This window comes from Monodelphis domestica, chromosome 6 (assembly GCF_027887165.1).
Source record: "Monodelphis domestica isolate mMonDom1 chromosome 6, mMonDom1.pri, whole genome shotgun sequence".
Classification (NCBI taxonomy): Eukaryota; Metazoa; Chordata; class Mammalia; order Didelphimorphia; family Didelphidae; genus Monodelphis; species Monodelphis domestica.
The window spans coordinates 9694609-9707747 of NC_077232.1; the positions used below are offsets into that span (position 1 = coordinate 9694609).

The window sequence follows — 13139 nt, forward strand, 5'->3', positions numbered from 1 at the left end:
GAGACATCCACCTGGCAGGAAGCTCCTTCGGAGGGTTCCCCCATGGCACCTGCCCAGGCCCGAAGGAGGGAAAGGGAGAGAATGGGGCCAAGGCGGTGAGGGGAGGGAGCCCCGTCCACCTCGACCTCCCAGGGAATGGCCAGCTAGGGCCGTGGGGCTGAGAAAGGAGGCCTCTGAAGCAGCTGAAAGCAGAGGCCAGAAGGCGGCAGAGCTCTGTCCCTGCCCCAGCTCTGCCCTGCCTTCGCCTCACGATTCTGCAGCTGCGTCACCAGGATATGAGTTTCCATGGGAACTCGGGAGAGAAGAGGGGGCTTTTATTTTAGCATCCAAGTTCACACTCCCAGAGAGGAGGCGGCATTGGCCATCTGCTTGGGGCTGGGAGTGATGAGTGTGTGAAGGAGGGAAGGGGGTTGGGGAGTCTGGGAGGTCTGGGTGGTCAATGGAGGAGGCAGGATCCTGGGCCCCTCTGCTCAGGCCCGCTTCGGTCACCTGGCCAGGGCCGGGAAGGCACCAGGGGCCAAAGCCGGGCCCCACTCACCTGCGAACAAACTTGGAGGTGAACTTGCTGAAGATGCTGCCCGAGGCCCCTCGTCGGCCTTGGCTGTGGCCGGAAGGAGAGGCAGGGGTGACCCCGTAGGGCAGGTTCTGTTGATCCCGCACCTGGCGCAGCTGCCCGGCGTGGAAGGTGCTTCTGCTTGACACACCCCGGGGGAAGTTGGTCCGTTCTGGGGCTCCCCCACTGCTACTGATGTTGTGGGCTGAGGGGGAGGCCACAGGGACCCTCTGGGGAGCTGTGCTGTAGGGGGAGGGGGCAGAGGGCAGAGTCACTCACCCGAGACCCTTTCCACAAGACCTGCAGCGATGCTTGGGTTGGGTTGACAGAAGGAAGGGCAGCCATTCATTGCAAAGGGCGATGGGGGTGGGTGGGAGGGGGAGGAAGAGGAGGAGGAGGAGGAGGAGGAAGAAGCATGAGCGGCAGGGGGCTGGGGGGACGGATGAACCGAGGAAGCTACAATATGAATCTGTGCAGGGGCTGTAATGGGCACACGGAGAGCTCACGGAGCTGCCTCAAGCAAGGAGAGCAACCTTGCCCGAGAGGACCCACGAGAGGCTTAGGGGTCAGCCTCTACAGCCTGCAGCCTGAGCCGCCTCCATAACCTTGGACTTCGTGTATCTTGCTCGTGACGGGTAGGGGTGGGGTGCTCGGCCACTGGCACGCTGGGGGACTCCCTTCTACCATCTTCCTCAGCCCACTCTGGCCCCCGCCAGTCAGACTGGGACCCAACGGATCCCCCCAGAGCAGCCTCTAGGAGGAGCAGCCCCAGCACACTTGCCTGGGCCTGGGCACCTCACAGTTACTGTCTGTCGGGGGCAGCCCCGAGGCCTTGTTGGGGTGCACGGAGGCTGACATGGACTTCTGGTGTTGGCGGGGCCGGGCCGCAGAGACAGCGGCGGAGGCAGAGGCTGTGGAGGCCCGGGAGCCCGGCATGGTTAGGCTAGGAGACAAAAAGCAGCCAAGATGCGCAAGGTTGGTTAGGAGCCAGAGCAGCAGCAACAGCAGCAGCAGCAGCAGCAGCAGCCCCAGAGCCTGGCCCAGGACAGAGCAAGAGAGGGAAGGGGCAGCAAAGGAAATGGGGGCAGCAGGCAGAATTCCACGCTGGGGCAAAGGAAGAGCATGGAGGCCAAAGATGGCAGCGAGTAGAGAAGCCTTCCTAGAACCATCAGGACCTCTGCTGAGGCTCTGTCCCGACTGGGCCCCGGAGAAGTCAAGTCAGAGCCGATGAACCTCTCTGGCTAGATGACATGGAAAGAAGTGAACTGAAGGGCCTCGAATCACTACAGTCCCAATTTATTCAAGCAAGGACCATCCCCACCCCCTCCCCAGGCTATCCTGTGCACACAGCCAGGGCCTGGGCAGCACAGTCTTGGCCTCCACTCCAGTGTGCCACAAACACCTCCTATGATGAACAGGGCAAGTGGGTAGTGGCAATGCCTATGTGTCAAGAAGGGAAGAACAGAAGGGAAGGGTGCCTGAGGCAGAGCTGGGCAGAGTGGGGACAGGACAGCCAGAAGGGCCCAAGCTGGCTCGGTGGCACACTCACCTGTCCTTGCCATTCTGGACGGAGCTTTGGCCTAGGCTGGCCCGCTCTAATAGCGGGGAGTTCCGACTCCTGTTAGTGCTGGTGGAGAGCACGCTATTCTGTGGGGCACAGAAAGGGCAAGATGAGAGGAACAGAGTATGAGTCTCTGGGTTTCAGGCCTTCACTCTGAGAGAAAGTTTCCCAATCTTGTCTTCAACCCCTAGAGACGACTCCTTCCCCCAAATGAGACAAACCCCTGGGTTCGATTTAATTCCCATTGGTGGAGCCTGGCATGCTTGGGGCCTGGTTAGAGAGTGTCCGGAGATGAGCAAAGAGGGTAGAATGAAGATGCTGACTGACTCTGCCTTGTTGGGGTGGAGGCTCACCGTGGAGGGGGTCGGGGTGGTCTTCTTCCTTTCAAGGCCAGGCAGGGGGCTGGCGGGCACCTTGGCGGTGCTGCTAGCTTTTCGCCCAGATTCTCGCTCCTCGTCAGGCCGCTTGTTCTCTGCATTGTTACTCTGGGTTTTCTTTGAGTAGGAGTTGGAGGTGGGGATGGCAGGACCAGCTGGGAGCCGAGCATGAGGCAGTGTGTGAGTGGGGCAGAGAGAAGATCAGCCCCCACAGACAGCCCCCAAGACCCTCTAGGCACTCACCCTGATCACTGAAGCGCCGCTGCTTTGGGTTGGCAGAGACGCTCCGCTGTACCTTATGGGATGGGGATGGGACACTGCTGTTGGTTAATTCTGCTGACGGTCGTGGCTTCAATGTGATTGTGTCACCCTCCAACTGTAAGCCAAGCAGAGGGCCCAGGGCAAGAGGGACATGGCAAATGACTACAGGAACTCACAGTGAGACAGACCCTGCCTGGAATGTCTAGGAACAAAACTGAGTAGAGAGAATTAACTATTCTATGGCAAGGCCAAAAGGGAATGGATGTCACTAGTAAAAGGAAAGAGAGAGGGAGAGGTTATCTGGATGGGAGCAACTTCCCAGGAAAGAGAGAAGTGAGGGTGGGGAGGGAAGGGAAGGCCACAAGGAGCAGAAGCCAAAGGGGCTCCAGCTCTGGATTCCCAGGGGCAGGCCAGATCATTGGGACATTGCTCCCCGACACCCCAGTTCCAGGGCCTGTGGCTGCCTAAAGAACAGTGAAGCCCACTCACCTCGGAGCTCTTATAGCCCAGGAGCAGGTAGGTGGCCATCACCTCATTGTATTTCTGGCTCACCAGTGAGTCCTGGATCTCTTCTCGAGTGTAGCCCATGGAAACCATCAGCTCTAGAGAGGGGCACAAAAACCCAACGGGTTCAGCAGGTTCCTGGCCCCCTCTTGCAGCAGAGCTGCCCTAAGGTCACCCCCTGCCAAAGGGCCTCCTCACCTGTCCGTCGGGGGTCCTTGTAGTCTGGCAGGGGCTCTACATATGGCTTGAGCTCATCTTCCTCATGCCCCACATTCATCCACCGATCTTTCATGATTTGCTGGGAGCAAAAGAGAAAAAAGGGTGAGAGAAGAAGGCACCTGCTTGGAGAGACCTTCCTCCCACCACCCCCAACAAGGCAGCAGCCCCCTCACCTCTAATGTGCCCCTCTTGCTAGGATTGAGAATGAGGAATTTTTTAAGCAGGTTCTCACAGTCTGTGGACATGTAGAATGGGATCCGGTACTTCCCTCGAAGAACCCGCTCTCGAAGCTCCTGCAAGGGAAGCCAAGGGTCAGGAGGGTGAATTCAAGCTCAGCCAGGACAGCAGAGAAGGCACCCCTCTCCCTGCTCCTCAGCATCCTGGCTGGTCTAAAAAGAGGCCTCCCACTGCGGCTCCCATGCAATGATCCCATCCCCTTAGGGAGGAAGGGAGAGAACAGGGATGGCTGAAGAAGACCTTTGAGTGCTAGCTCCTTGAGAAACTACTGGCTGGCTGGGGATGGCAGAACCTCTGGCTGAGGAAGGGGGATAGGAGCAGCCAGATCTGAGGACACAGAGGAGGAATGACTGCAAGGATGGTTCGTGCCTGCACCTTGCCCCACCTTGAGGTTCTGGCCGTCAAAAGGCAGGGAGCCGCTGACCAGCGTGTAGAGGATGACCCCGAGGCTCCAGACGTCCACCTCAGGCCCATCGTACTTCTTGCCCTGGAAGAGTTCTGGGGCAGCATAGGGGGGACTGCCACAGAAAGTGTCCAGCTTTGTGCCAAAGGTAAACTCGTTACTGAAGCCAAAGTCAGCAATTTTGATGTTCATGTCAGCATCCAGGAGCAAGTTTTCTGCCTAGGAGGGACAGGGAGAGGCAGGAAGAAGGTCAGGATCAAGAGAGGCCTGGGCTGCTCTCTGGAGGAGTGAAGGGGACAAAACGGTGACAGGAGGATGCCAATGGGCAGGATTCAGCACTGGAGACAAGAAGAAACCAGCACAAAGTAGAACTCATTGAGGGAGAAAGGAACAAACCCCCAAGGACAATCTCCAGGGTGTGAAAAGGATGCCTAACACCAAGGTCTGAAGACCCAGAGAATGGAGAAAGACTGGGAGCCAAGAAGGGTGGGGGATGCTTGTGGCCACTTGGTGTGACACGTGCCCCAACAAGAGCTTTTACTAAGACTGTCCAAAGGGATCACTCTAAGACTTTCCAGAAGTAACTGGGATGTCAATCAAAAAAGGCACCTGCAACTTTAAAAAAACTGGCTCCCTATCGGGCCTTTTAGGTGTGTTTGACACTGCTCCCATCAAACCGGCGGAATCACGCCTTGGGAATTAGGAACAAAAGGGGGAACATCTGGCAGCTGAAGTGATGTCTGAGAGGCCTGAGAGATACTGCTGGGGGTAAAGGTGGAAAGCTTGGCTTCTCAGCCATGGCAGCATCTGCTGCAGCCCCTGTCTGGGTCCCATCTGCCCTGAGGTGGCAGAAAAGGGTGCCTTAGGGCTCTCACGCTTGATGGGGGGCTCTGTTCTGAGTCTCCTGGCTACCTCTCAAGGAGTGAGAAGCATGTGTTGGGGTCTCAGCACAAGCAGCAGAGACAGAAGTTTCAATGGGCCCCCCTGCCTCAGAGCTGAGGACTCTTACCTTCAAGTCTCTATGCACAATGAACTTCTGGTGACAGTACTGTACAGCCGACACTATCTAGAAGGGAGAGGAGGGTGAGGTCAGGAGCACCTGAGGCCCATCCATGGCCAGGCCTTGTGGGAGAGCCAAGCTGGGCAGAAGGGGACCATCAACCTAGAGCTGCAGCCATTCCCCCACGGCCCTCCCTACGAGGCTTCGACCGCACCCCAAGGGGCAGGTGAACCCACCTGTCGAAACTTGGCTCGGGCCTCTTTCTCCTTCATCCTCCCATGAGCTACCAGGTAATCAAATACCTCTCCTGAAGAAAACAGAGGCAAGAATGGGTCACAGGTCTGGGAGAGCTCGGGGCAGCAGGTGGGCAGAGGGGAAGAGAAAGAAGAAAGGGCTTGACACTCACCTCCACTAGCATACTCCATCACAAGATAAAGTGTCTTCTCTGTCTCAATCACTTCAAATAATTTAACTGCAAGAAAGGGATAGCCCAAGCTATGGGTCTCCAAAGCAACCAAGTTTGTCCACCCAGTCCAGGGAGCAGAGAACCACCTAAATAAGGCTCCCTCCCTCCTTTCCCAGATTCACAGCTAAAAAAACAACCCTTCACATTGGTCACCACAACCCCATGAGGCAAACAAGGCAAAGATATTTTGATTTTCATTCTACAAATTAAGACAACAGAGTCCCACAGCTAGCCATGGGCTGACAGAATGGAGATTCTTTAGTTGCTGGCCTCCTTCTTGGGGTAAACTAAGCTGTTCTGGCTCAGAGGCAGAAGATTCAAACCAAACACCTGTCATCTGAGGATCTGTACATCCCGGGGTTTCAGAGTCTTTACTTGTCTGTGCCTCAGCTCCCTTATTTGTCAATAAGGCACATCACATCATGATCTCTCTCCACCTCACAGGGCTGAGCAATATGCTTTTAAAAACGAGTGATGCTATGCCCACCCCAGATCAGGCCAACCCAGGAACTGAAACGGTGGAGAAGTGTCTGGCTCTCACCTATATTGGGATGATTCAAAACCTTCATTATTCTTACTTCCCGGAACAGCTGGAAAACAAAATGCTGAGGGTCACCCTTATTCCACATGTGTCAGGCAAAAAAGAGGAAATATTGGCCCCCCTCCCTCCTGGCCTTTCACTCAGCCCTGTCCCCTAGGTTAAGGCTGGATAGCCATATCAGCCACTGGGCTAGGGGTGAAGACAAGCAGCAGACCACAGAAAGACTACTTCAGGGCTCTCTAAGCAAGCTAAGGCCTGTCTTCCTCTCATAGCCTTCTTTGCTCAGAGGCCTTATGTCCAAAGAAAGGTGTTGCCACCCCCTACTATGCCCCATCCTCAGGCCCAATCCAATGGGGGCAGATAAGAGTTTAAAGAGGAATGGGGTGGAAGAGAGAGAAGATGGAAGGGAAGGAGGGAGGGACAGAGATCCACACTCTCAGCAAGAGAGGAGACAAAGACAGAGAAAAAGCACTCAAGCTCACGAGAACACATAAAACTGGGTAAGCAGCTGGCCCTGTCCCTCCCTAGGCCAGTCTAGGAGCAGGGAGTGGAAAGAAATAGGAATTCTCCAAGAGGAAGGATCTCTGATTTTCCCTTCTCATGGTGCCCCACTCTTGGCATTCCCTGACAAGCACAGAACCCTGGTCTGGTTAGAAGAAACTGCTCCTATATATAGCTGGTGCCAATTTTAATTAAATCCACCTGCACACTCATGCTCTCTCTGTGAAACAAAAGTGGGGGGGACTCTAAAACCATCAATTTCCATGAAGAAAGATGAAACGGCCAAGGTCAATTCGGCACAAGTCCAGGTTCCAGGACTGCTTCTAGGAGAGTCCAGCTTGGCTTGTTCCAAGCTAAGCAGCAGGGAGGCCTTGAGACCCTCAATTTAGAGGATGGTTAATGCTGAACCCTTGAAAGGAACCCACAGAGGATTTTCTTTTTGAGTAGGAATCAAAGTGAAAGGGCAGCTTTTTCACGCTTTCTGGCGTTTGCCTCTAATCTGGCCTCACTCTCCAGCTCCTCTCTCCTCCCAGCTGTTTCCCAGCATTCTCCTCTGGTCCCACTGAATGGAAACCAAATCTTGGACAAGGACTCAGAACAGAGAGTAGCAACAGGGACCTGTCACTCATGACTGGGATGGAATAGAATAACAATCCACAGTTATCTGTGGACTCTCATCAAACACCCTCCCCTCCCACCCCTACCCTGGACTATCAGTAACTCAAACCCAGAAAAGCCACTAAAGTGAGAGTCCTCTGGGAGTGAGGGGGTCTGGGATCTTCTAAGGCTGCCAGGAGCCTGCTGTCCAAGCATCTCACCAGACAGATAGAGGGCTAGATTCCGACTGATCTCGGTAAAACAAGGCTCAGAAAAGCCATTTAACTGAGGGCAAGGCCCAACGGGAAGTCAGACCACTCGAACTCTTTAGGAGTTCATACAATGGCAGCCCAAACTTGTCTAAAGGCTGAGGCCACATACCATGCCAGCTACAACTACTTTGGTGATGGGGGGAAGAGGTGAGAGTTAGTGAGGTACAGTCCTACAGGCCAAGTACAGTCCTTCTCTTCACTCCTAGAGAGCCCTTCAGAAAATCCTCAGTAGGGATGCCACTGAAACCCCTGGGGAGGGCAGTCAGCATTCTGAGACTCAAAGAGTAGGAAGTCCCATTTCTTGGTTCTGGCTATTAATGGGTCTGGTAAGCCAACACGGTAATCTGATTCCAATAAGCACCTCTCTTCCTGCCTGAAAACTCTTGCTTTGACCCTGGTTCTGGCTGATCTTGCAACTGTAGGCTTGGATCTCACTCCCTTCCCTTAGATCAGAAACTGAACTCCCCACCCAGAAAGGGACACGGCAGAAATGGATCAGAGCCAAGTGGGCACATTTTGGTGTTCTGGGAAATGAGGCTGCCCAGATTGGACAGACACTGAGCCTCCCTCCCCCCTCTGCCAAGGCCCTGAGGAGAGAGTTCCCACTTCTACTGTTGCTACGACAACCAGCCACTAGCAAGCATTTTCCTTCTGCAAATAAAAAACTGGCTCCCTTCGCTCCTTCCCAACAGCTTCTCAGTTTCTGGGGCCAAAATAACTACAACCTGCTGAAGGGCTCTCCCCAGTGGCTAAGGATGTCCTTAGGTCCCCAACTGCAAGGCAAGGAGGAAACAAATCCAACCCCCTATATCAGAAAAGACTCCAGTAATCCTTAACACAGAGGGGCTGGGAAAGGTCCCTAACCTCCCAGAATCGAGCTTCTAAATTTGACTATCAAGTCATTCACTGCCAGTCCCTACTCAGGCAGTAGTTGTCAAGAAAACAATGTCAACCATTTCCACTACCAGCGCCTCAGACCCACCGAAGTGCCTGGCTTGTGCAAGGAACTAGCTGTGAACTAGATACGAGGGTGCTCTAGAAAGGAGGTCAGGGAAGGAAACCGGATCAGCCAATCAGCCCACCTAAAGTTTTAGGAGAAAGGAGCCCATGTAGTAGCAAGTTAGCCTGAGGATGGAACCAAGGCCAGGTAGGCTCGAGAGGCAAGAGGGAAGGCAAGTTGTTGGTAGAAGGGGTCAAACAAAGAGGGTTTTCTCATCTCCTTTGACCCCCCCCCCCCCAATCTGGGGAGGGCCAGTTAGTGCTATTTGCTTACTTTCTGGAGGCTGGAAGAATTGAGTTGGGTCTTGTCAATGATCTTCACCGCCACCTAAAGAGAATGAGACACAAACTCTTGGCCCAAGAGAACCAAGAAATCCGAACCATCTTATTTCCCATGCCATCTCCCTAATACATTTCCCCTTTGGTGTTCAGACCAGAAAGCAGGAGTCTGAACCAAAGTCAGGGCATGAGAACCCCTGAGAGACTATCATCACCACTTCTGGGGAGAGAACCCATGACCCCTTGGGGCTCCTTCTCCCTATAGCTCACCTCCTTGCCGGTTAGGACATGCCGGGCCAGCTTAACCTTAGCGAAGTTGCCCTTGCCTATGGTCTTGAGGAGCCTATAATTGCCGATATGTGGCTGCTCGTCAGCAGAGGTGGCTGAGTTGCGGCCACGGAGCATGTTGGCCTTACTGCTGGGCTTGGCGTCCAGGTGTCCGAGGGCCGGCTGCGGAAGGAGGTACAGACATGATGAGAGGGAAACATCCTGCTCTGTTTGCTTCCTCCCCTATTCGACCCTCTACAACCAGCTCCATAGCAGGGCTAGGAAGAAGCACCAAGGGAATTTTAAGTGGGAGAATGTGAAGAACAAATGATAGATGCCGTGCCCTCACTGGCATCATGGCCTAGGCCAGTGATGGCGAACCTATGGTACGGGTACCAAAAATGGAATGCAGGGCACTTTCTGTGAGCATGTGGCCACCCTCCTCACCACCACCCCAAGTTAGTTACTAGAAAGGTAGAGGGCCTCGGGTGGAGCTGCTACCCTTCCCCTCCTCCCCCATGCCTGCTGATTTTTTCACATTACCCTCTGCCCAGCAGCCAATGGGAGGGCAAAGGGAAGAGCTAGAGAGAAGTTTAGTGCTCAGGCACTCCCCTCCCCTCCCCCTCTCTACACTTGCTGAGAACATTCTTTCACCTGCCCCTCCGCCCAGCAGTCCAATGGGTGTACTTTCTCCCTTTCCTGTGTGGAGTAAGGGGGAGGGGGGCACGCCTGGCACTGGTGGTGGGGATGGGGGATGGACGGGGATGACAAAAGATTCATCATCACTGTCCTAGGCTGTGTGGCCAAGTGTGACACCTGTGACTGGTCTTCAGCTAGTTACATGGTCTACTAAAAGGCGTTTTCCCACTCCACACTGCTACCAGAGTCATCTTCCTTGGGTACCCATCTGGTTCTAACATTCCTCTTAAGAATCTTGCAATGGCTCCCTACTAGAGCCCAAAGAGAGAAATCCAAGCTCCTTGCTTGCCATTCAGAGTTCTATCCGCTAAGGGTCTAAGTCCAGCTCCCTTCCCAAGTCTAGTCCCATTCTTCTTGTCCTCTCTACCCTGAACATATATGTATTTATGCAGGGAGGTCTGGAATTGGTTGTGCTCCCCATTCTCACCTGGTCACTCAAATCAAGTCTACCCGAGCCTCCCCAAGCTTAGCCTTCCCCCTTTGGGCTTCTAATAACTCCCTCATGCCGAGTGGACTGCATCAAATACAAATACTATAAGTGATTGGTTATATGCCCTCAGCCCACAAGCTCTAGAGAACAGATTCTTAAGTACCTTAAATATATGTAGTCTTTGCACATAGTAGGAGCTTAAATACTTGCTGAATTTAATGTTAAGTAACTAGAAGGTACAGGAAAGAGTCCTGGTTCAAGTTTCAACTCCCACATTCCCAGAACCTCAGGATCTATAAGAAGAGAACCTGCTCCAAGGTGGCACTGAGGTGGAAGAGGAAATCTGGTCCTGGACAGACATCCTTAGACAGGGGAGGTCTCTGCCATCCTGGGAGAATAAGGCCAGTAAGGTTCTCCTCATTCTTTGTATCCTCATACACTTTGATGCCCATGGCAGGGAGAGACCATTTTTCTCTCTGCCAACCCATATGTGTCCAACCCCAAACTCCAAACCACTATATTTCAACAAGCTTAGATTCAGATGGAAAGAGAACTGTCTCCTTGACCAGGCTTCCTCAACATCTGTGCTGCATCCTGGCTGGGAGAGTGGGGCTGAGTAATGGCCTGCAGGCTGGAAGGCTGGTGATTGAATTTAAGGCACTTCCTTAAACTCTCCAAGCTCCAATTCTCTCATTTGAAAAAGGAGGGGACTTGGGGGCGCAATGATTTCTCAGGTTCCGTCTAGCTCTAAATGATTTCCATGAACCCAAGGACTAAATGGGCTAGAAAATCTCTGGCCTCCAAGCCCTGGAAGGAGATTAGAAAGGGTCTGACCAGGTTGGCTGGAGGCCATATTTTATACTAGGAGTTAATTTACCATTTTGTGAGCAGAGCCTCATGGAGCCTAGTCTCCTGTGGTCCCCAACTGGAGACCAATCTGGAACTCTCTTAGTATGAACACACAAAACTGGGGGAAATTAAGAATGTTACAGGGTTCAGTGTGTTCAGTAAATTCCTTCATATCATATCTGTCAAAAAGACAAGAGTGGAGGCCCCAGAAAATGAATTGGGAGATAGGGAACTGTAAACACAAGAAGCAGGAAATGACATGTGACCGAAACATCTTTGAAAAATTCTTCTTGACCCAACCATGACAAATTTAACCAAGCAAATAAATGACTTGTTTAGGTAGAATAAAACACACACACACACATCCAAAGTAGTGGCAGTTAGGTGGCACAGTGGATAGAGAGCTTTGGGCCTGGAGTCAGGAAGATCTGAGTTCAAATGTGTCTCAGACACTTGCTAGCTGGGTCACCCTAGGCAAGTCACCTCATCCTATTTGCCTCTGTTTCCCCATTTGTAAAATGAGCTGGAGAAGGAAATGGCAATCTACTCCAGTATCTCTGCCAAGAAAATCCCAAATAGGGTCACCAAAAGTTGGACACAACTGAAACGATTGAACAACAATCCCAAGTGACCTCTCTGCTTTCCTGCTGTGGAAAAGCAGGTCCATTCTCTCTTACTGGAATAGCCTGCTACTCTGAAGTAAACTGTTTGCCTTTAGGGGAGTGACCTGAGACCCCACCCCTGGGCAGATGGCTGAAGGAATCAGTGACTCCAGATGTCATCTAGTCCTCCCCCTCCCTAGCTCAGGTATGTGCTCCCCCAATAGCTCCACAGACCCCCTCAGCACAGTTGCATCATTTCAAAGGATTGAAATTCACCTTCTTGTCATTTCGTGGTGGTTTTCCCCTTCTCCTTCAGAGAGATTTGGGGGGATAGGGGAAGCGTATGGTATCAGCCTATCTTTCTGGGTTCTGGACTCCTCAGCAGCTTATGCTACTCTTGGAAGAACGAGCCATGTTTCGCTAAATTCTTGATAACATTTCTCGTTGGGAAATTGGATCCCACTTGACTTTCATTGCCCCAAGATAGTCACTCTATCATCTTTTGAGTGCCAGACAAAGCCTCCTCTGGCCAATCAAACCCAGTATTCTCTCCTTCCTCTGGACTAACCATATCCCACACAGGGAGCTCAGTTCTGTGTCTAAAATAAATGTTCCATAAATATTTATTTAATGAATGAATAAAACCAATGAAGATTCCTACCCAGCAGAGAGAATGGAACATTGGGTGCCAGCACCTAGAGAGCTGGACTTTCCAGTTCATGCACAAGTTAGGCTCAAATTTCTCCAGGCTCATTCTAGGAGGATGTGACTTCCTCTAAGGGAGGTCCAGGGCTTCAGTACTCTAGAACCTCCAGTCCCTGAGAGGGAACAGCTTTTTTCCTAATACAGCCCAGAGCTAAGGAAACCACTGTGGCTCAGAAGACACATTTGTGTACTTCCTTAGGGACCTGGGGCAAGTCCCCCTTCTAAGACAACTAGAAATTCATACTAGCACAGGGAGCTTCCTCACTAGGAACTCGATATATAGAATACGAGGTGCATCCTCCCTCTCATTCCCACCTCTTTTTCAAGTATAAGGAATGAGAACAAAGACCTAGCTGGACCCAACCCAGAGAGAGCTGAGGAAAGGGAACAGTAGATCTTTCAGATCTACAAGACTTCCTACTGCTCTAAGAGAATAGCATTTAGAAAGTGCTTTAAGGTTTGCAAAGTGCTTTACATCTGGTCTCATATGATTTGAGAATGAATGAAAAATGTGGTTGGCCCTTGATCCCTCCCTCTTCAACAAAAAGAAAAAAATATATAAATATATAGAACAATAACAACAATCCCAAACAAAAAACCCCAACATCCTACACAGAAGGGGGCTTAGGGCAAGTCCTAGGCCCAAGTACTAGTCTGAACCATGCCCTTTGCTCTCCTGAGGCCAAGCCTGGAACTCCCCAGAGGCCATAGTTCAGCACTTGGTCGGTTAGGTCACAGGCCAGTATTCCACCCCAGATACAGGTTTTTTGGGGGACAGATCTCATGAGCACCCACTCTGACCCAGAAAGTTGAAGTG

At 52.4% G+C, this 13139-nt stretch overlaps 1 protein-coding gene across 8 annotated transcripts in view; it reads right to left on the reverse strand.

Annotated features, from left to right (window-relative positions):
- The window catches only part of MARK2 (microtubule affinity regulating kinase 2), a 59374-nt gene that overhangs the window by 5012 nt on the left and 41223 nt on the right, over positions 1–13139 (reverse strand). For 5 of the 8 annotated variants that reach the window (XM_056801545.1, XM_056801542.1, XM_056801544.1 and 2 more), the window contains exons 2-16: positions 9041–9220; positions 8766–8819; positions 6123–6171; positions 5522–5587; positions 5352–5422; positions 5125–5181; positions 4098–4334; positions 3649–3768; positions 3455–3554; positions 3242–3354; positions 2735–2867; positions 2468–2646; positions 2103–2200; positions 1335–1496; positions 539–796 (exon numbers count right to left, since the gene is read on the reverse strand). In XM_056801545.1, coding sequence (XP_056657523.1) covers positions 539–796; positions 1335–1496; positions 2103–2200; positions 2468–2646; positions 2735–2867; positions 3242–3354; positions 3455–3554; positions 3649–3768; positions 4098–4334; positions 5125–5181; positions 5352–5422; positions 5522–5587; positions 6123–6171; positions 8766–8819; positions 9041–9220 — 1877 coding nt within the window. The remainder of the gene's footprint in view (positions 1–538; positions 797–1334; positions 1497–2102; positions 2201–2467; positions 2647–2734; positions 2868–3241; positions 3355–3454; positions 3555–3648; positions 3769–4097; positions 4335–5124; positions 5182–5351; positions 5423–5521; positions 5588–6122; positions 6172–8765; positions 8820–9040; positions 9221–13139) is intronic. The other 3 variants (XM_056801549.1, XM_056801547.1, XM_056801548.1) reach the window with 1 other exon arrangement.